The sequence below is a fragment of the Lathamus discolor genome, chromosome Z (genome assembly GCF_037157495.1).
Source record: "Lathamus discolor isolate bLatDis1 chromosome Z, bLatDis1.hap1, whole genome shotgun sequence".
Taxonomy (NCBI): domain Eukaryota; kingdom Metazoa; phylum Chordata; class Aves; order Psittaciformes; family Psittacidae; genus Lathamus; species Lathamus discolor.
In genome coordinates this window covers 31,900,316-31,922,666 of record NC_088909.1, presented here as the reverse complement: position 1 = coordinate 31,922,666, position 22,351 = coordinate 31,900,316, and the positions used below count along the sequence as shown (strand labels likewise).

At 42.8% G+C, this 22,351-nt stretch overlaps 1 protein-coding gene across 1 annotated transcript; it reads right to left on the bottom strand.

The window, feature by feature from the left end:
* Positions 1 to 1,575: 1,575 nt before the first annotated feature.
* LOC136006079 (uncharacterized) lies at positions 1,576 to 4,684 on the bottom strand. Its single transcript, XM_065664088.1, has 2 exons — positions 4,027 to 4,684; positions 1,576 to 2,431 (listed from the first exon to the last, which is right to left on the bottom strand). Exons 1-2 carry the CDS (start codon positions 4,524 to 4,526, stop codon positions 2,341 to 2,343), a joined length of 591 nt encoding a protein of 196 aa, XP_065520160.1. The 5' UTR covers positions 4,527 to 4,684; the 3' UTR covers positions 1,576 to 2,340.
* Between the last annotated feature and the right edge of the window lie 17,667 nt (positions 4,685 to 22,351).

Below are 22,351 nucleotides of genomic sequence, written 5' to 3'. Positions count from 1 at the left end.
AAAAGGAGTGTGACCAGCAGGTCAAAGGAGGAGATCCTGCCCCCATGAGACCCCACTTGGAGTATTGTGTGCAGTTCTGGTATCCTCAACACAAGAAGGACATGGAGCTGTTGGAGCAAGTCCAGATGAGGCCACAAGGATGATCAGGGGACTGGAGCACCTCCTGTAGAAAGACAGGCTGAAAAAATTGGGGTTGTTCAGCCTGGACAACAGAAGCTGCATGGAGACCTTATAGCAGCATTCCAGTATCTGAAGGAGGCCTGCCAGGATGTTGGAGACAAACTCTTCATCAGGGACTGTAGTGATATGATAGGACAAGAGGTGACGGTTTCAAACTTAATCAGGGAAAGTTCGGACTAGATTTTAGGCAGAAGTTCTTCCCTGTGAGGGTGGTGAGGCCCTGGCACAGGTTGCCCAGAGAAGCTCTGGCTGCCCCATCCCTGGCAGTGCTCAAGCCCAGGTTGGACAGGGCTTGGAGAAACCTGGTCTAGCGGAAGGTGTCCCTGCCCATGGCAGGCGGTTGGAACTGGCTGAGCTTGAAGGTCCCTATCAGTTTCCTAATGCTAGTTAACTAGTTAAAATTTATGTTGCTCATGCTAAGTAGTACTTTATTTTTCATTTAGTGTCACTGGTATCAGTGAGATCCTTTTGTCAAAGGAGCACTACTCTGTGTTGGCAAAATATACTGGTCATTCAAACCAGTACAAAAAACGTATTTGTATATAGCTATAATCCACTTAAGCATAAATATGCAATACAGGGACATACAAGTTAGGATACTCAGCAAAAACACAGACTTTAAATAAGTGAAAAAGGACCAGAAAGAACATCTTTACATCTTTAATTATAAAAGAAAGCCATCTGCATTTAATAAGGTAGAACTTCAGAAGCATATTAAGTGTATGATCTTAAAGAAATCACAGATCATGGGAGCAGAACTTAAGTATGCTGAGGCAGAGCTGTTTGTTTATTCTTAAATTAAGGGCATCACATTCATCCAGTGATGAGGGCTGAATTCCTTCTCAGCAATCAGATTTGTATGTTCCTTTTGCTACTGTGCAGGTCATCTGTTGAAGTCAGTGGAAGATGTTCCTGAAGACCAAAAGCCAAGGCTGGCTTTTACAGAGGAAAGTGGTTATTTTTGCCATTCTTCACTGACGTGTCCTGAATCATTCATTGGGAAAGTTCTGTTTGTTCCATCCCTTGTTTCTTGCTTTTCCTTCTTTACTTCTTACTTCCCCTTAGTGACTTTGCCCTGATGTTCTTTTCAGTTTTTTCACTGCTCCATTCTTCCCACTCACTCCACTCCCAGTGTCATCTCATATGAATATAATTGAGGTACTGATACTGGTGCTGAAAAGTCATCACTGGATTTCTGTGTGGAGGATTGGCTTGTCGAAAAAGGTCAAAAGGTCACGTTCCCATCAATGAGCTGAAACAAGACATCTGTGTAGAACACGGTGCAAACCTCTCACGCCAGATAGTGAGGAAATGAAGGACACTGGCAAACAGCAACAAACTATGACCAATCACAGCCAAGGCCACTAAGTGATAAGTGCATGAGAAGGAGGATGGTGGGGGGGTGCACGGTGTAGCTGCAAAAATGTAGAAGCTATAAACCAATGATCTTGTAACATGTAAAAGCTATGAGCCAATGATCTCTGTATGCAAGGTATATGAGTGTCCATCTGCTTAGCAATAAACGAGACTAGTCGGTCATCATCTGATGAGCTCATCTCCCGGCGACTCCCACATTTCTGGACTGATAGTACCCATAGTTAAGAAGAAACTGAGGATGTGGGCTTCTAAGTCACCAACTGCAGCCATCTTCATACTTAGAAAATGCTGTTGTGGCATGTTTGCAAAGATTTCTTTGGAACCAAGTGTGCTTGAAATGTACTTTAAAAGTAAGAGCACTTAGATGCTGCAGAATAATCAGTATGTTGTAGGCCACAAACAAGCAAAACTCCTTTCTTAAATGCATACAGTTTATACAGTTTTAATTTTATAATTTGTGATATTTACTGTTTTTTACATTGTTCCTTATTACCTAAGACATCTGTATGTTGTGTCAGAATTACATGATTTCTAATCGCAGTTATTCATAGCTGTGTTCATGAATTAAAATAAACTTCTAACTTAAAATATTTTCCTGTATTTGTGTTTTTTTATCTCATCTTTTCCACAGTCCTTTACTGAGAGACAAAACCTGGCCTGTCCCGTGTAGTTACCTGAAAGACTGGATAGTAAGGATCCCCATTTTCTCTACTACTTTGGAAATGTGTTGTATAGCTTGCTTACTTGGCTTGCTTCCTCATTCCTCATCTTCTCACACTCTTATTAAGGGGCAGGTGTTTCTGGCAGGAAGACTTGAGATGACTTTCTACACCACCCTTTCATTGCAAATATGGACATCAGATGCCTGTCTCTTCTGAAGATGAAGATAGGGTAATAGAAAATAAAATTAGATTTCTAAAATTTGGGACAAGAAATTAAGTGATTTGCTCACACCCAGCAGCTCATCTGTGAAATACCAGGGATCAAGTAATTTCTTCTGTTCGCCATCTTTGTCGTAAGCACGTTTTCGGTGGGGTGTCCTCCCTGTTTGGCTGTCTTGCAGTGCCGGAAGACAGAATACTACCCTGAGCAATGGATCATCATGTCACCTGCAGTTTCAAGCCAAACATCTCCTATATACCTCAGCATTCTGAAAGTTGTTCTTTGCTGGACTTAATGGAAGCAGCTCTTCACAGAATTCAGAGTTGTGTAAGTGGGTTTAGCTGGGTTTTTCTCTTTCATTTAACTGCTTTATTGCGTTCAGTTTGGCAAGAAAACACGTACTTCTTTCGTGTTTGTAGGATATCCTGAAATGAAGGAACTGGATCCTTCTTAAACTATAGTGCCTGAAATAACTATTACATAAAGGAATCTGGTGAAGGCTGGCAAATGCTTTTACAGCTTCATTGTAAAGATATAAAGAAAAGAATGAGGAATTTGAGAAATAGAGGCACTGAAATTGGATGAGATGAAACCTCACATACCCCTCCTGACCGAGCACCAACCAGTACCTTGTCCAACCCCACAGTTCAAGCCCTTCCGGGTAACTCTCCGTTACCTCCTGGGCATGACGTGCTGTGGTATGGAACACCTCTTTTGCTAGTTTGGGTCAGGTGTCATGTCTGTGCTTCCTCACGACTTTCCCTCCTCCCTGGCAGAGCATTAGGCTCCGAAAGTCCTTGGCCAGACCAAACATTTGAGCAGCAACTAAAAACATCTGTGTTATCAGCGCTATTCCCAGGCCAAGAAATCAAAAACACAGCACTGCACCAGCTACTAAGAAGGAGAAAAATAACTGCTGCTGCTGAACCCAGGACAGTATCCACCCCTTATTCCGTACCATTCACGTCATGCTCAGATCCCACATTTTCAATATACCATCACTCTTATTTCAGTGCACTCTTATCTTAGTGCATGGACCAGTCCCTATGAAGCTGCTGAGTCCATCTGGTCCATGACGTTAGGCTCCATCTCTTGTAACAGTCTCTCAGAGCAGGAGAGTCTGTGTGCAGTTTTCACACTCGTGAATAACCTGGGCAATAGTGTCCATTGCTAAGTCCACCCCTCGATCATGAATCCATCTCTATGTTGCATCTCTGCCCTGATGGCCTGAAGTGTCATGGGACCACCAGACTAAAAATAGTTCACAGTCCCCTTCAGCACTTTCTGCAGCTTGTTGCTGGGGACTCCATAGAGCTGCCTTCCATCTCCGACACTTCCAAAGCACTGGAGGGGCCCAGTGGACTAGATACTGGCTCATACTGTCCCACACACCTTGCTACTCATGACTGTCCAGCCTTGGGGAAAATCTCCTGCTCCTCCTATATCATTGTCTAACCCTAGACAAGACCCAAACCCGACTCTGCTTAACTTCTGAGATCAGACAAAATGGCCGTGGGTAGAACACCCTCTGTGTGTGTGCCAGCATGCTGATCCCCATCGCAATCAGCAGGCAGGTCCCAAGGGTACCTCAAACGGTGCTGCTGTGCTTGTCCCTGGGGCTGGTGCAGCTGCCGTGCCTGCCGGCTCTCCCACCACCAGCTTCTCTTTTCCCCAGTGCAGCTCTTCCTCCCCTGCCGTGCTGGGAAATGCTGCCTGGGCTCCTGCGTCCTCCTGGGGCTCGGCGGGCGGCTGCCGGGGAAAGCTCTCGGCCGCGGCGGGGCGGGGCTCGGCTCCTCCGCGGGGCTCGGCTCCTCGGCCTCCTCCTCCCGCTGCTCAGCAGCCGCCTCCTTCCCGTCCTGCGGCCCCGCTCCCGCCGCCGCCTGGTCCCCGGGGCCGCTCTCCCGGGCCTCTTCGGCCGCCGCCGGCTCCCGGGGCCGCTCCCCCTCGGCTCCCCGCAGCCTCACAAAGACGGAGGCGAGGACACGGGCCAGGGCGGTGAAGAGCAGCGGGACGGCCAGGGACAAGGCCACGGCCACGTCCGTGCCTCTCTGCTGCCGGAGCCCGCCCGTATTACAAGTCTTTGCCATAAAGCACAGTGAAACAAGAACCTTAGCCCAGGCCCCACACTTGATAAACACTAACACAGCAAATACCGGCTGCGAGTGATGTACAGCATTCTGAAACTCTGAGAGCAAGAGGAACAACTTTGAGAGCCAATAAATCAGCACTGTGACGACTATTTATCTCAACCCTTCGTGCCCCAGCTTAAACCCAGTCAGCCACAAATCACACAGTGTCTTTCACTCCGACACCCCCCCCCCCCCCCCACCTTCTTGCCCTCCCCCTGCTCCCGGAGGGACGGAGAGGAGAATCAAAAAGAATGCAACTCCCACGGGCTGAGGTAAGAACAGTTTAGTAACTAAGGTATAACACAAACCACTACTGCTGCCACCAACAATAATAACGATAAAGGAAATAAACACCTCAGCACCAGCCGACAGATAACTCCCCTACGCCTCCTGACCGAGCACCGACCGATACCTCCTCCAGCCCTGCAGTCCAAGCCCTTCTGGGTCCCTCCCCGTTACATCCTGGGCATGACGTGCTGTGGTATGGAATACCTCTTTGGCTAGCTTGGGTCAGGTGCCCTGTCTCTGCTTCCTCCCGGCTTCCCCTCCTCCCTGGGGGAGCGTGAGGGTGAGAAAGTCCTTGGTCAGAGTAAACATTTGAGCAGCAACTGAAAACATCGGTGTTATCAGCACTGTTCCCAGGCCAAGAAATCAAAAACACAGTGCTACACCAGCTACTAAGAAGGAGAAAAATAACTGCCACTGCTGAACCCAGGACAAGAGCACAGTTCAAATGTTAGCAAAAACATAGTATTGCTGTAGAAACGTTCCCTTGTGACAAGTCTGTCAAAAATGCCACGAATAAGAGGTGATTTTGACTTGGTCAGTGGAAACCATGATGAACTCTCAAAATTTTCTTCAGTCTTGTAGTTCTGTGGTTCTACTGGTTGCGATGTAATTGAGATCACATGCTAGCAGCTTGTATGCGCACTAGAAAGGAAATTTTCTACGAAGTTTAAGAACTTTTTCACTTTGCATGACAGTGTGTGTTATTAGAATGCAATATTCTTGATCTTTCTATTATTTTTGAAAATCATCAAATGTAAAAATCTCACATGATTGGAATATATGATACATGTAGAATCATGGAATGGTTTGGGTTGGAAGAGATCTTAAAGGTCATCCAGCTCCAGCCCCCTATATTTCATTTATATATTTAGTTATATATTTCATTTATATATTTTTATACCTTTATTTCATTTATAGCTATGTCGTGGTTTAAGCCCGCCTGGCAACCCAGAACCACGCAGGCACTCGCTCACTCCCCACCTTCCTCTCCTCGATCCCAGAGGGATGGGGAGGAGAATCGAAAGAATGTAACTCCCATGGGTTGAGATAAGAACAGTCCAGTAACTAATGCTTAACACAAAACCACTACTGCTACCACCAATAATAATAATGATAAGGGAAATAGCAATGGAAGAGATTACAACCGCTCACCACCTGCCGACTGATACACAGCCTGACCCAAGCAGTGATCTAGCCATTCTGGGTAACTTCCCCTAGTTTATATACTGGGCATGACATGCTGTGGTATGGAATACCTCTTTGGCTAGTTTGGGTCAGGTGTCCTCTCTCTGTTTCCTCCCGGCTTCCCCTCCTCCCTGGCAGAGCATGAGGCTCAGAAAGTCCTTGGTCAGCGTAAACGTTATTGAGCAACAACTAAAAACATCAGTGTTATCAGCATTGTTCCCAGGCTGAAAGTCAAAAACACAGCACAACACCAGCTAGTAAGGAGAAAAATGACTGCTGCTGCTGAACCCAGGACAGTATCCACCACTTATTCCATACCATTCACGTCATGCTCAGATCCCACATTTTTCAATATACCATCACTCTTGTCTCATATGTATATATACATCTACGCATGCACAGAGAGAGTTCATTCCTTAGTGCATGGACCAACCCCTATAAAGCTGCTGAATTCATCTTGTCCATGATGTTAGGCTCCATCTCTTGTAACAGTCTTTCAGAGCAGGAGAGATGGTGTGCATGTCGGACTGTTGCCTGCTGATGACACCTCGGAACTCGTCTGGTCACTGCCAAGCTCGTCTGTTCATCAAAGTTCATTCTTTGTTGGAATGGTGTTAGAGGGAAGTCAGGGCCAGTCGCTGGTGATCTGAAGGCATCTAGTTGGTGGGCTATAAAAGTGCTACATAGCAGGCAGCAGCATACAGTTGAGTCCATTGGCTGTTTTCCCCTAAAATCAAATCCCCTTGAGGTACACATTGGATTTTCTCATCTTCCTGCACTACCAACCAAGTATGTCTGGGTCCCTGAGCAAAAGCAATCACACGAGTGGGTTTGCCTTTACCTGAAGCAGGAATAACCCAGACTGTCTTCCCCAGCAAATTCTTTATGTGCACCGCAGGAACTTTGTTCCCTTCTACAGTATGTAAAAGTTTTGACTGAGCTGGGCCAGCCTGTTGGCAGATCCTCTGGTGTTGACCAACCAGGTGGATTTTGGTGTGTATCCCAGTGTTTGAAAGTCCCACCACCCATTGCTCTCAGTGTAGTTTTTAACAGCCCATTGTACCATTGGATTTTCCCAGAGGCTGGTGCATGGTAGGGGATATGATATACCCCCTCAATGCCATGCTCTTTGGCCCAAGTGTCTATAAGGCTATTCTGGAAATGAGTCAAATTGTCTGACTCAGTTCTCTCTGGGGTGCCGTGTCACCACAAAATCTGTTTCTCAAGGGCCAGGACAGTGTTCTGGGCAGTGGCGTGGGGCAAGGCGTGTGTTTCCAACCATCTGGCTGTTGCTTTCACCATGGTAAGCACATGGCGCTTGCCTTGGCGGGTTGGTGGGAGTGTGATATAATCAATCTGTCAGGCTTCCCCATATTTGTTCTTCAGCCATCATCCTCCATACCAGAGAGGCTTTGACTGCTTGGCTTGCTTAATTGCAGTACATGTTTCATAGTCGTGAATAAGCTGGGCAATAGTGTTCATTGTTAAGCCCACCCCTTGATCATGAGCCCATCTCTATGTGGCATCTCTGCCCTGATGGCCTGAAGTGTCATGGGCCCACTGGCAGCAGCCCAGATGGGTTTACCTCTGCGTTGCCAGTTGCTCTGCTTCCATTGCAGCAACCACCCTCACAGGGCATTTGCCACCATCTGTGAGTCAGCATAGAGATAAAGTACTGGCCACTTTTCTCATTCAGCAATGTCCAAGGCCAACTGCATGGCTTTAAGCTCGGCAAACTGACTCGATTCACCCTCTCCTTCAGCAGTTTCTGCAACTTGTCATCAGGGACTGCATACAGCTGCCTTCCATCTCTGATGCTTCCAAAGCACTGGAGTGTCCCACTGGACTAGATACTTGCCCATACTGTCCCATATACCCTCCCACTCATGACTGTCCAGCCTTGGGGAAAATCTGTTGGTCCTCCTGTGTCATCGTCTAACCCTAGACAAGACCCAAACCTGACTCTGCTTAACTTTCAAGATAAGATGAAATGATCATGGGTAAAACACAGTCTGTATGTGTGCCAGCATGGTGATCCCCATCACAATCAGTGGGCAGGTCTCAAAGGTACCCAAAGGGCATTCAGAACCTTCAGAACTCTTAAGTGATGCTGTTAACAGTCTGGTGGTGGGGCTGGGATGGTAAGGGAATGTCTCCTTCATAGGTTGCCCACCTGAGGAGGGGAAAAAAGATGTGTAATTGCTAAACACTTCTATTATATACCTCCCAAAGTATAGAGGCAAGCTAGATCAGTTTCGTGATCAATGAGTCTATTGTATTTCAAATCATTACCCTAAAATACAGCAAAACAAGAACCTTAGCCCAAGCCTCCCCACTAATACAGCAAATACCGGCTGTAAGTAAGGTCTGACATGCTGAAACTCCAAGATCAAGAGCAACAACTTTGAGAGCCAATAGATCAGCACTGTGATGAGTGACTATTAATCCAAAACAATGAATTCTTATCACAAGTACAATTGGACACAGTCTGGTCAGATCTGTCGTTATCTCAACCCTTCGTGCCCGACATTGGGTGCCACAGAGAACTGTCGTGGTTTAAGCCCAGCCGGCAGCCCAGAACCACGTAGCTGCTCGCTTACTCCCCCACTTCCTGCCCCCGCCTCCCAGAGGGATGGAGAGGAGAATCGACAGAATGTAGACTACTTTTTTCTCAATGGTGACAGTCAGTCATTTAAATCAGTGCAATAAATTGGGCTTTGAGTTTTCTGTGATGCTTAATGAAGACCTGAAATACATATTCAGATGTAGCTAAAGCTTGGCTTCTGTCAGATTGTATGATCTGCTTATGATTTACTCCTGTGATCTCCCCCACATTCTGAACTAGTCTTGAAATGATGTGTCCGGGAACATCATCAACATACACCTTATGCACAAGTTTAAAGTGAAAGTAGGTAAAATTACAGTTGTTTTATGAGTATGACAAAGAGGAAGGATGTATCTAAGAAAACTTCTGCTATATTCTGGGCATGAGAGACTTCCTTTTTTTGAAGTTTACCTGTGGAAAATTTATAACGTTATCTTTTCCTGTAGATAAACAAGCTGAACTTGAATACAATATTCCTTTAAAATGCTAAGGGAGATGTTGGTAGTATTCACAGGCTCTCACATATTCCTGCTTTAAATATGTAAATTCAAGATGGTGACAAAAGTGGAACCAAGGCAATATATGGACTTTTCTGTTAGCTATATAAACTAGTCAAGCTAGAGTAGTTTAGTTACTTTGGTATTTTCTGAGTGACCATTTTCTAAGTGTACAAGGATTAGATGGATAAAGAGAAGCAGAGAGGCAGTCCACCCCAGTTCTTTGCAAGTGCTGCTCAGCCGTTGCACAGATCTAAAACAGCACTGGAAAGCAGAACAGGACCAGTGCTTGTTATCAAGGGTGACTATAAAATTATGCCACATAAATAAATACTTAGTATTATTATTAATTATTATTAAAATAATTAGTTTATTTTAAAAATTAATTTATTTAAAATAATTAATTATTATTAAAATTCCAAGGAAAAAAGAGGCTTATAAAAAATGGAAGCAAGGACAGGCAGCCTGGGTAAAGTACAGGGATGTTGTCCGGGAAGCTAGGGACCAGGTTAGGAAGGCTAAGGCCCAGTTAGGATTAAACTTGGCTAGGGATGTTAAGATAACAGGAAGGGATTCTATAGGTACATTGCAAATAAAATACAGACTAGGGACAACACAGGCCCTCTCCAGAAGCTATCAGGAGAACTGGCTACACAGGATGTGGAGAAGGCTGAGGTTCTGAATGACTTCTTTGCCTCCGTCTTCACTGGCAAAGGCTCTGAGCACACCACCCAAGTCTTGGAAGGCAGACGCAGGGACTGGGACAATGAAGACCTTGGGCCCACTGTAGGAGAGGATCTGGCTCAAGACCGTCTTAAGAACCTGAACGTACACAAGTCCATGAGACCTGATGAAATCCATCCACGGGTCCCGAAGGAGCTGGCAAATGAAGTTGCTAAGCCACTGGCCATCATATTTGAAAAATCGTGGCAGTCAGGTGAAGTTCCTGGCGACTGGAAAAAGGGAAATATAACCCCCATTTTGAAGAAGGGGAGAAGGGTGACCTACAATGGATGAACTACAGACCAGTCAATCTCACCTCTGTGCCTAGCAAAATCTTGGAGCAGATCCTCCTGGCCAGGTTGGACAGAGCCTTGGGTGACATGGTTTAGTGTGAGGTGTCCCTGCCCATGGCAGGGGGGTTGGAACTAGATGATCCTTTCCAACCCTAACTATTGTATGATTCGATGATTCTGTGATCTTGCAAAATATAGATTATTTGTTTATTTTCTGTTAGGAAGAGATTTGTTATGTGGGGTATGGATTATTGGTATATTGGCTTATGACCGAGTTTGTCCTTTACTGGAACTTAATAAACTGTGTACTGCTTTTACTGTCTTGGAAAAGCACTTTAGACTGGTTAATTTAGACTTAGTGATGGGCTTGGCAGTGTTAGGTTTATGATTGGACTCGATGATCTCTGGTGTCTTTTCCAACCTAAATGATTCTATGATTCTGTGGCCTTGAGTATTCCCTCTGTTTTCTGCCCTTGTTGCAACGCTTTGAGTGCATCTGCAAAGCAGTGAGATAAGATTTTCCCAAAGAGCCAATTTATATTCCCAAACAGACTTGCTGCAGAAATCTGAGCTGCTAGAGACCTGAGGAGTTTCCAGCCACTATGTGTTACTGAAAATCAGAGAAACAGGCTAGGAGGTGGTTATGTTACAAAATGGATTGGAGCCTATTCACATATACTCAGAAAATGTCATGTTTTCTCATTTGATTAAAATTCTGCTGTCTTCCACTCTTTATATGAACTTCTCAAAAGAAAAATGTGAAAGAGCTAGTCTGTTTCTTAGCATATAAGTATCTGTCATATGGAGGATTCTAAAAAGCTGTGTTTTGCAAGGGGTTTATTGTGGAATTTATATTTTACTGGTCCTGTGAGTAAAGCATAACTTCTTGGAATTTAAGTTCTGTATAACAAAAGTATAAACCTGTTACTAATCTACTTCATATGAAAGCTGTGATTTCTGCTGTCATACTATCATTCTGTATTTTTAAGTGATTGATATAACTGTTGATATTAATATTCCAGTAATTAAATGCACTACAAACACTTCTTTTCGAGACAATGATCTCAGTTTAGCTATGCCTGAAAGGAGCGTTTCTACAACATTACAGACTGCAGTAGTTAATCCCAGACTCCTCAAACTATATAGATTTCCTTACAGATTTGCTATAGAGCACCAGATTTTATCCCTGTCCCACCTTGAAGAGGAGACCTCAGGAACGCCTCTGTCCCATCCAGAGACAAGAAGGATGAAACAGGCTTCAGCAGCACCTACCACCAGTTCCTGTCTGCTGGGTCAGATCCTGAACTGACTGCAGCATTGGTCTCCAGCCACATTTGGAGTGTGGGGGTGGACAATGCATCTACACAAGACTAGCAGATGGGACACAGCACCTATGAAAGACTTGCACCGTTTCAGAGCATCAAACTGAAGCCAGACAGGATGACCTGAAGCTATCTTTAATGGCACTGGACTCCAATCTGCTGCAGAGCTTGAACAAATACCCTCTTTGTGGTAATTTTTTTTTTTTGCAGCTGCATAATTTAACATGCTCTGGCTTCCTTTCACCCCCACCAGCCCGTGCTGGTGCATCATTTGGGGTGGTTGGAGTCAGGAGTATTGGTATAGTTAATCAGTGTAACATCTATATTAAGGTGCTGTTTGAAAACAAACAAGGTACTCTTCAAAATCCATAAAGCAAGAAAAGGGAAAAGCTTAGCTCCCCTTGAACAGAAGCAACATTGTCTGGTTTGTGTTTATGGCATTTGAGGCTGCTTTTATTGCAGCTATTGTTTTACTGTTTACCCCCAGATTAGAACATACTATGTGGAATGAAAGCACAGACTTCCTTTTTACATGTTGAAAGGCAGGACTTAAGTGTAGTTGGTCACCTCTCCTCATGTAGAGTTACATGTGTGTTAATCAATTACTAATATTCAGAAGATACTGTAAGGAATAACATTCTTTGATAGACAGCTGTGTTAGGTGCTGCACATTTCCATCTCTGTGTTTAACATTAATCCCTGAAATGTGGAGCTGGGAAGATTTATTGCCAAAGCAGGTAGTATACCAGGTAATCTGGAAGTAAGATTTTAATCATCACAGTTATGTTGAATTTATCCTGGAGAAAAGGCATGTGCCCCTGAAGTGCTATTGGGATCCTCAAGCTTAAAATTACTGTGTTCCCTAATTTTTGCTGGGCTCCTACCTAAAGCCATTGCCTAAATATTACTTCTTTCATCATCAGCAGCAATGGTGGTGGCAGCCAGAAGGGTTTAGTCATTCTTGCTGTGTTTGCCCATTCTCCTTAAAGGACACTTTTCTTCCTCTGCCCTTACTTCTTTTGTGCCTCTTGATAAGTTATAAGACTGAGAATATTTATTGCTCAATTGGGAAATAAGATTTAGCACTGGCAATATCTAGAAGTAATTTATTAATTTATCTTGTAATATTCTAACACTAACAAGAAGTCATGATACCACCCATTTGCTATCAAATACAGAACAAGAAATATCATCTAGCATCCAGTGCCAAAATAACATATTACACATCCCTGACAGTGTTCAAGGCCAGGTTGGACAGGGCTTGGAGCAACCTGGTCTAGTGGAAGGTGTCCCTGCCCATGGCAGGGGTTTGAAAAAGGCTGACTTTAAGGTCCCTTCCCACGCAAATCGTTCTATATTCTATGGAATCATGATCCCATTTCATCTGTTTAGTTCATCTGCCTGGAGAATCATAGAGTAGTATCTGCATCTACCATGGGTTTATGCTGATATTTTAAGAAGTAAATTTTATGGCTTTTTTATTGTTGGTACAGCATCAGTGTTATGGCAAGTATCCAAGGATACTTCCCCACTTTACTAAAGCACGATTTGGAATAGCCAGCATTTTGTATAAAAATACTAGCAGGTTTCAAACAGGGCATTTCTCTATAAAGACATTGAAATTATTTCTTCACATTGTTTCAGTGCAGGCAGAGGATGTTATTGGGTTAATGTTGTTCAGATAATAACATAAGCTTCATGCATGCATTGTTTGCCCAGAGTATCAAGTCTCTGATGAGTTTTATCCTTCCACAGCACACTTTCTCATTCCATAAAATCCTGGCATTCTGATTGAAGATAAAGACTTTTCCCTGTAATAAACTTAAAAGGGTGTTCCTTTGGTTTATTTGAGAAACTATTGTGTGATCTTGAAGTTCCCAGTCCTAATCCCATTAAAGAATCATAGAATCATAGAATAGTTAGGGATGGAAAGGACCTTAAGATCATCTAGTTCCAACCCCCCTGCCATGGGCAGGGACATCTCACACTAAACCATCCCACACAAGGCTTCATCCAACCTGGCCTTGAACACTGCCACGGATGGAGCACTCACAACCTCCCTGGGCAACCCATTCCAGTGCCTCACCACCCCAACAGGAAAGAATTTCTTCCTTATATCCAATCTAAACTTCCCCTGTTTACGTTTGAACCCGTTACCCCTTGTCCTGTCACTACAGTCCCTGACGAAGAGACCCTCCCCAGCATCCCTATAGGCCCCCTTCAGATACTGGAAGGCTGCTATGAGGTCTCCACGCAGCCTTCTCTTCTCCAGGCTGAACAGCCCCCACTTTCTCAGCCTGTCTTCATACAGGAGGTGCTCCAGTCCCCTGATCATCCTCGTGGCCCTCCTCTGGACTTGTTCCAGCAGTTCCATGTCCTTTTTATGTTGAGGACACCAGAACTGCACACAATACTCCAGATGAGGTCTCACAAGAGCAGAGTAGAGGGGCAGGATCACCTCCTTCGGCCTGCTGGTCACGCTGCTTTTGATGCAGCCCAGGATACGGTTGGCTTTCTGGGCTGAAAGCGCACACTGCCGGCTCATGTTCATTTTCTCATCGACCAACACCCCCAAGTCCTTCTCCGCAGGGCTGCTCTGAATCTCTTCTTTGCCCAACCTGTAGCTGTGCCTGGGATTGCTCCGACCCAGGTGCAGGACCTTGCACTTATCATGGTTAAACTTCATAAGGTTGGCATCAGCCCACCTCACAAGTGTGTCGAGGTCCCTCTGGATGGCATCCCTTCCCTCCAGCGTATCAACCGAACCACACAGCTTGGTGTCATCAGCAAACTTGCTGGGGGCACACTCAATCCCACTGGCCGTGCCACCGAGAAAGATGTTAAACAAGACCGGTCCCAGGTAGGTTTAGAATACAGTGAACACCTAACAATTACAACACTGCCTTTGATCCATAAGTGGCAGTATTTATTTGTTGGAGCTGGTAGAATTTGCAGGAGGAATGAATGTCTGATGTTTCTGAAGTCCTGTGTGTCATATTGCTTCATTTCTTACTTTGTTGTATGTAAATCAACTGCAGCTTCATGCCACCGAGAAGCACAATCTGCAGAAAAATTGCTGGCATTTTGCACTGATTCCGTTTTTACAACTTATTATTCATTTTGAGAGAGAGGTTTTCACAAACAAAACCCCCACAATATTCTGTATATCACCCAGATGATTTTTAGTATTTTTGTGCTATTTCTGTCTTTCTCCATGTTTAGAAAGAAATGCCTTCCCATTGGTTTACTATTCATTTAGTCAATGGTTTTGCAGCAAGTGGAATACATTGCTGTAACACCATTGCACATGTGGTTTGACCTACCTCTGTCATCCAACTATGGCTAACCTACAGCATCTGGATATAACCCTCCCAAGTCTTATGGAAGGGCTTGGAATATGAGCCCCAGATCTTCAGCTGCTATCTCACCAAGTGTATACTGACCACAGCTCAAGGTATAATGCAAGGTTTGTTCTTAATTTGGATTATGTCTGTATACAGAAGATACCAGAGGTGGACGGGTTCTCCTGTCTTAGGTGACAGCTGCCAAGTGCTCTCCCATTATCTAGAACATGTACTTTTTAGTGTGTTTAGGGCTGAAACCAGGCCACAAACAAGCTAAAAAATACCCTATCTGGGCACCTGAATAAGCAGCATTGGAGACTCCATAGTCATTCTGCACTGAAGTTTAAAATAAGATCTCCAAGACTGGTACTTCTACAAACTCTCTGAAAATGAGGGGGTGAAATTGTGCATGTAGTACCTGCCCCAACGCTTTTAGATAGCATCACTCCCTAGTGAGTGTATAGGTCATTTTACTGGAGAATTGTTTTGCTCCACACACCCCTAGAGTCTGCCTTGTTCTGATAACCATTCTTTGGATGTCTGCCTCTGAAGTGTGTTCACTGTAATTTGCCATAAACTGAAAGAGGACCTTTGTGTGATATATGTTAAAGTATTTATGTACTAAAAGTCAATAATTTAAATGTCTCAGCTTTTTAGTCAGCTATTGCAGCCCTCCAGTTATGTGTCGGATGTCACTGGGACCTTTCTGAAAGAACAGAACTTCTCTTTCTAATTTGGCAGGTCATAGTACTTAACAGCTATGACATTCAGAGCTAGTACAGGTGCTGTGTTTGAAGACTGAGGGCTGCCCTTCTTGGACCACAATGAGTATGCTAAATTTTCTGTTCAAGAGATTATTTTCCGAAACTTCCAAGAAACATGGCTAGTAACTACATTGCCTGAGTAAGAAAAATACCACACTGAGAGACTCTAGGATATCAGTCTGGATTTCTTAAACCTCTTAAGGGTTACACTGACAATCTTTCTCAAAAAATCCATGCACACTCTAGTCAAAACAGACTCCTTACTGTATTTCTTTTCCTTAACTCAGCCTCAGCAGAAGATTAAATATCTATGTTGCTTCCTAAAACTGCATACGGTAGTTTTATCTCCTACTTGGACTGTATCTCACTTGGTCCTTTCACAGTCACAATATTGTCAGAAAGGTAAATATGTTGATCTTTCTGATAATGCACATTTATTTTGGTATAGATACATTTGATATGTGTGCATGTATATATATATATATATATATATATATATGGAGGAAATATCAAATAAAGTATGTAGCCAGTATATATAACCATTTCATTCCTCAGTATCAGAGATATTGAGTACTCTGTCATGGAAATATTGTAAGATGACTGTATCAAACACTTGATCAAACTGTATCAAACTGCTGTCCAAGATTGCCAAGTTTGTTTTGTACAACACATTACTCAAAGACACAAAGTCTTTTCAGAGACGTCTATGTGCAGAACATTCTTTTCTGGAAGAGTCTTTCAAGTGGATCCTGCTTGTCATTGGGTTAATAGCATAAACTAATTACAGTGCTCTATTCTCAGACTTTATGGCATTGAATGTTTCTTATTACAGCCCTGAGAGATGAGAGTTGACATAATAGTATAGGTCCTCAACTCCTTGCTCTGAGGGATTTTTGACATTCATGGCAACGTTGCTCGGATACAACAACCGAAACCCTTGTCTACGTGTTCCATTATGAGCATTCCCAAGTGATGCATGTACTACACATATAGGAAGATGGTGATGGAGAGGTACTTGACGTGTATGCGCATGTAGGAAAAATAAGGTACAGACCAGTGTTCAGGAGAGAAATGTTTGGAATCAGAGGTCAGTTACTCACTGAGTATTGCTTGCCCATGTAGTCCCTAGGTCCAGCTGCCTCTCACAGTGTTTTCTACACCCTAAAACCAGCTCAGCAGTGGAGTCTCTGGGACATTTTTATGTTATAATCCAGGTGCTAACTGATGAAAAATCAGTGCTGTGGCAGAATGGAAAAATTTGATTCAAAACTCTTCTTTCCTATCAGACACCTTGACCCTAAGTTTCTTCTGCTTCTGCCTCTCTTGTTCATGTGGGATAACTCAGGAATTACTTCAAATACCCATATGTTTAAAGGAACGTGGACTATTTGAGATGCAATTTGTAAATCTGCAGTAGTGAGACCTCACCTGGAGTATTGTGCGCAGTTCTGGTGTCCTCAACATAAAAAGGACATGGAACTGCTGGAACAAGTCCAGAGGAGGGCCACGAGGATGATCAGGGGACTGGAGCACCTCCCGTATGAAGATAGGTTGAGGAAGTTGGGGCTGTTCAGCCTGGAGAAGAGAAGGCTGCGTGGAGACCTCATAGCAGCCTTCCAGTACCTGGAGGGGGCCTATAGGGATGCTGGGGAGGGACTCTTCGTCAGGGACTGTAGTGACAGGACAAGGGGCAATGGGTTCAAACTTAAACAGGGGAAGTTTAGATTGGATATAAGGAGGAAATTCTTTCCTGTTAGGGTGGTGAGGCACTGGAATCGGTTGCCCAGGGAGGTTGTGAGTGCTCCATCCCTGGCGGTGTTCAAGGCCAGGCTGGACAGAGCCTTGGGTGGGATGGTTTAGTGTGAGGTGTCCCTGCCTATGGCAGGGGGGTTGGAACTAGATGATCCTGAGGTCCTTTCCAACCCTAACTGTTCTATGATTCTATGATTCTATGTTGGCTTTGTTATATTGCATTACAAGGAAATTGCAACACAGAACAGAAAAACAGTTTCCTGCTCACAATGAATATGTAATTATGCAGTCATTGTCACTCAATAAGTTATGCTTAAGCTTAGGTCAAGCAGCACTCTATTTAAAAGAATGAAAAGTGGAATGATTTCTCATAGTGTAACATCCATGTAATAGATTGTGTCATATTCATTAATATTGTTTAACATAATGCATAGAATATATTAGTATGAGATTTTCAAAATAATAAAATGCTGAATTTAAACACATTAGAAGGAAGTTGCTAAATCTTGTATGCAAATATATGAATCTGAGAACAGTCAATGTATTTGTGCTATGCATACTACTCAGCTGCAGAGGGCTGCAGAGTCGACCTCAAAGTAGAAAACTCTTTTACATAAATGTTCCTCCTCCTCTTGTCACTCATAATGCTAGAATGAAATTAGCATTTTAACCCTTGCCTGTGTGTTTGCAATGAATGAGATCTTCTCTAAAACTCTTCCTTTCAGCAGATGGTATATGTGCCTTGATATTAGCTAGTCTAAATGGGTGGAAAGAGAAGACTTGACCTAGAAATGTTATGGGTTTGTTTGAAAGAGTAAGATTTTTTCTGTTTTTGCAAGTTCTCCGGTGAGAACTGCTCCAGCAAATATCTCTTGTGTAGTTTTAAATGTATAACTTCCCTGAAGGTAGCACTACCAAATCTCCCCAGTGCCTTTCTGTCTGAAAAGCTCCCCTACTTAGTTTTGTGTTTATATACTTCCTCCAACATAAATGTAGAAAAATATGACTGTCCTAGAAGCCAGGAAGTATATTTGGTTTTGTCCTGGGTTTACCAGGAGCCGTTTTGCTCCTTCTTAGTAACTGGTGCAAGCTCTGTGTTTTGACTTCCAGCCTGGGCAGAGAGCTGATAACACCGAGTGTTTTTAATTGTTGCTAAGTAATGTTTATTCTGGCCAAGGACTCTGTGAGCCTCATGCTCTGCTGGGGACGAGGGGAGGCCGGGAGGAAGCAGAGACAGGACACATGGCCCAAACTAGCCAAAGAGGTATTCCATACCACAGCACGTCATGCCCGGAGAGGTAGCTGGGAGTTACCCAGAAGGGCACTTTCTCTCTTCGGGGGGGTCGAACTCATTCAGCAGTGGTATCGTATTCTCTTGTTATTTTCTCTTATCAATATTATCATTGGCGGTAGCAGCAGTGGTTTGTGTTATACCTTAGTTACTGGGCTGTTCTTATCTCAACCCGTGGGAGTTACATTCTCCTGATTCTCCTCCCCATCCCTCCAGGAGTGGGGAGGGTCGGGGGGGGGGGGGGGGGGGGCGGTGTGAGTGGACGACCTGTGTGGATCGGTTTAAACCACGACAGTTTTCCATACATGATACAGTACATGACTGCACTCGTTTTTAGGCATAGAAGGGACACATATATACATACATACATACATACATATATATATATATATATGTATATATATATATCTCCTGCTAAGGTGTAGTTTAAGTTGGGTATTTTTAACATCACTTGGTTTACTTCTTTTTCTGCTTTAATATACACTTCTGCCTTCAGTAATTTGCATAAACATACATTGTCTATGAATAATGCAGAAGACTTATTTTAAATTCAGGGCTTCTAGCTCCCACAGTGCAGTAGTGTATACAGCAGTTTGATTGGCTCTGCTCTGTTTTCATTACTGGCAATTTCTGGGAACACAAAAGAGGTTGAAAAGGCTGACAGGAATGGACAATATTTATTTTGTAAGAAATATTTGTAGCCTTTTCAAGGCAATTGTGTTGCAAAGTTTTGCCAGCGGTTGTTGCTCCTTGATTTTCTTTTTTTTCTCCCTGGGAGGAATGCATTAAATGATCTGTGATTGCTCTTTTGTAGATTCAGTCACGTATGTGATTATTTTTTTTTTTTTTTTTTTTTTAAGGATACTGCTGGATATTTTCCCTATTTGCATAAATGTGAGCAAAAGCTATAAATAAGTAAACAACCATCAGATTTCTTAAGGTTTCTCAAAATTCTACGGCAATGCTAAGGAACACTTGAGGAATTTGAAATATCATGACAAATACAAAAGTTAGAATCTAAAATCTTTTATGTTAGGGTTTTTTTCATGAGAATGAAGCGGCTTCTAAAATGTAAGTTCATCTTTTTAATCTGGGCTAGCTGATGCTGTTATAGCATATAGCTTATCCTTACCTTAAAGAGTCACATGTATTTTTGTTAGAGGACAAAGGCACAGTGTTAATTAACTGAGATACACAAAGGCTGTGCTTTTATTTTAGTAATATCTTAGTCATGTCATTATGTTTATGTGGAAAGAAAATCGACTTTTTCTCATCATCTCTCCCCAAAGAACCGTCGTTTATTAAAAAGGTTAGGGGTCCTGATGCCGCTGATGATTTGAACAGTAATTTTCCAAGTTCTTCAAGCATGTTCATGAAAGTAAATAGTATTTTTCCCGAAATACAATGAAGGTCAGTGTGCCAGCCTGACAGCGCATCTGTAATCATCCTCTGGTTTCATCCAGATACACAAAGGTTTGGTTTAGAAATTCTTGTATCTGCAAATTGTTTGAAAAACACTTTTCTGATTTCTTTCAATATTATGGGGTTATTAGCAACCTTATCCAGGGGTGCTATAGCAAAAAATTCACAAAGTGTTTAACTGGCACTGTAGATGATTAGGTCATGTACAAGTTCTCATAGTTAGCTTAGATGAATATTTTTAACAGCTGATGGTACTGTCATTTCACCATCTGCTGCTTATATGAATTATTCTGTAAATGAATTCTTTTTAGCTGCCAATAGCACATCACATCTAAGCAACCAAAACACAATGCTGAAATTGGGATATTTTTTTCTTTTCTCCTTTTGACAGCTGAACTTTGTGAAGGAGTTGGTATTTCAAGTCCATGACAGCTTGTTCCTGATGATTAGAGAGCAAAACTTTATTTTTCTTACTCCTGACCTGACCAAGACAAATAAATGAATGAATGAATGAATAAAGAAACACAATTTCCTGTGAGTAAGTAACCCGTATAAAGGCTGGTGGGGGTGGCCAGTTTCTGAGAACTCCCAGTCTGCAATACAAGTGGCTGTCTTAAACAAGTATGTTTTCTGTATGTGCTCCTGTTTTCTGCTGTTTTGAAAAGCATTTCTAAAATATTGCCAATAAACACATGAAAATATTTGAAAGGAAATGTTTTTCTCCATTTCTCTGCAAAAGCCTAGAGCAGGGTTTTGTTTTGATTCTGTGATGCCACACATGTTGTCATAAACACATACACAAAAGTCCATAAAAAGTATTTACGCAGCTGCTAAAATGTAAAGCACCTTCGATGTTGCTGATCACCACAGAAGAGAAGCTTTTTTCCAAGAGACGTACAAATGTCTGGATGGAAATCCCATGCCAGTGAAGCTGGCTTTGGTTTTTTACAAACCAAAAATTAAGATAACTTGCGTTTGTAAACTCAGTCCCTCTTTTTAGTGAACCTTGCACTAAATCAGCTTTTGAGGAGATTTTTTTGGTGGGTTTTTTTTGGGGTTTTTTTGGGTTTTTTTTTTTTTTTTTTTTTGTTTTGTTTTTTTTTGTAGTAACTCTTGGAGGAGAAATAGAAAGTTAAGTTGTGGGATTTGGGGGGGGGGGCTTGAGTGAATTTTGAGGTTGTTTTGGTGTCTTTTCTTAGCTGAGGAGCAAGGGAAGGCAATTCCTGTTCATTGAATAATTATGAGGAAAAAAAAAAAAAGAGAAAGAAGAAAACCTGGTTTATTTTGCTTGGCTCTGGCCTTCCCACAACTACTGTAAATTTAATACAGTGGCATCCTAATCAAGATGCCCTGGCAGATGGCTCTTTGTCTCCATTAAGAATACTACTTGATTAACTGAAGACGTTACTTGAATAATAATTTCTTTGGGAATATACAGTGCCCATCAAATGACTGAGAGGCTCTCAAGCCCGGGAGGGTGCAAGTCAGAAGAGCTCTGCTGGAGCCAGCAGACACATCTGAGCCTGTGGCCATGCTTCTCAAAGTTGGAAACCAGCATACCTGAGTACAAGCACAACTCCAATCCTGAAAGGTATTTGAGCACCTGGATCCTATTTATGCAATGAACTGCAAATGGCTGGCCAAATCACTTTCCAAATCAAGGTTATCAAGGGCCACCCAATCAGGTTATCCAGGGTGGCTGTGAGATACCTGCTGTGGTAGATAGTAATGTGCAGCTGAGCTGAAACAAACCGGTGAGATGCAGGAATGAATGTTGGACATACTGTGTACCAAAGAAGACTAGGCAGCAGATGAAAACGTTCCGCAAGAAAACAAAGAAACAAACTGGTGAAGTATGGAGACACCAAAAACTCAAAGAAGCCAATATGCCCTTAGGTCATGCCCTTAGTATAAAGAGCAGTTGTCTTTATTTTGCAGTGATTGCAGAAAATAAAAATTACACCTTTGTCCTAAAAAATGTATGATACAGTAGCAGCCAACAATCTTAGCCAACAATTCCTGCTTTAAAAACAGCTTTTCTTGTCTTGGCTAATATTCAGCAACTGTAGGGTGCAAAACACTTTCTAGTCCAAATGACTTAAGAAGTGCTCAGCATCCTAGTTCACTGCCATCAGAAGTGGGTCATAACATCATCCTCATCACTTTTACTCTTTCTGTACTTGATACTGATCTGTCATGACTCAGCTCCATCCTGTCAAGATACAATGTCTCATGAAACAAAAACGTTAAAATATCTCATTTTTATGAGGTTTTCTTTTCATTTTTTTTTTTAATTA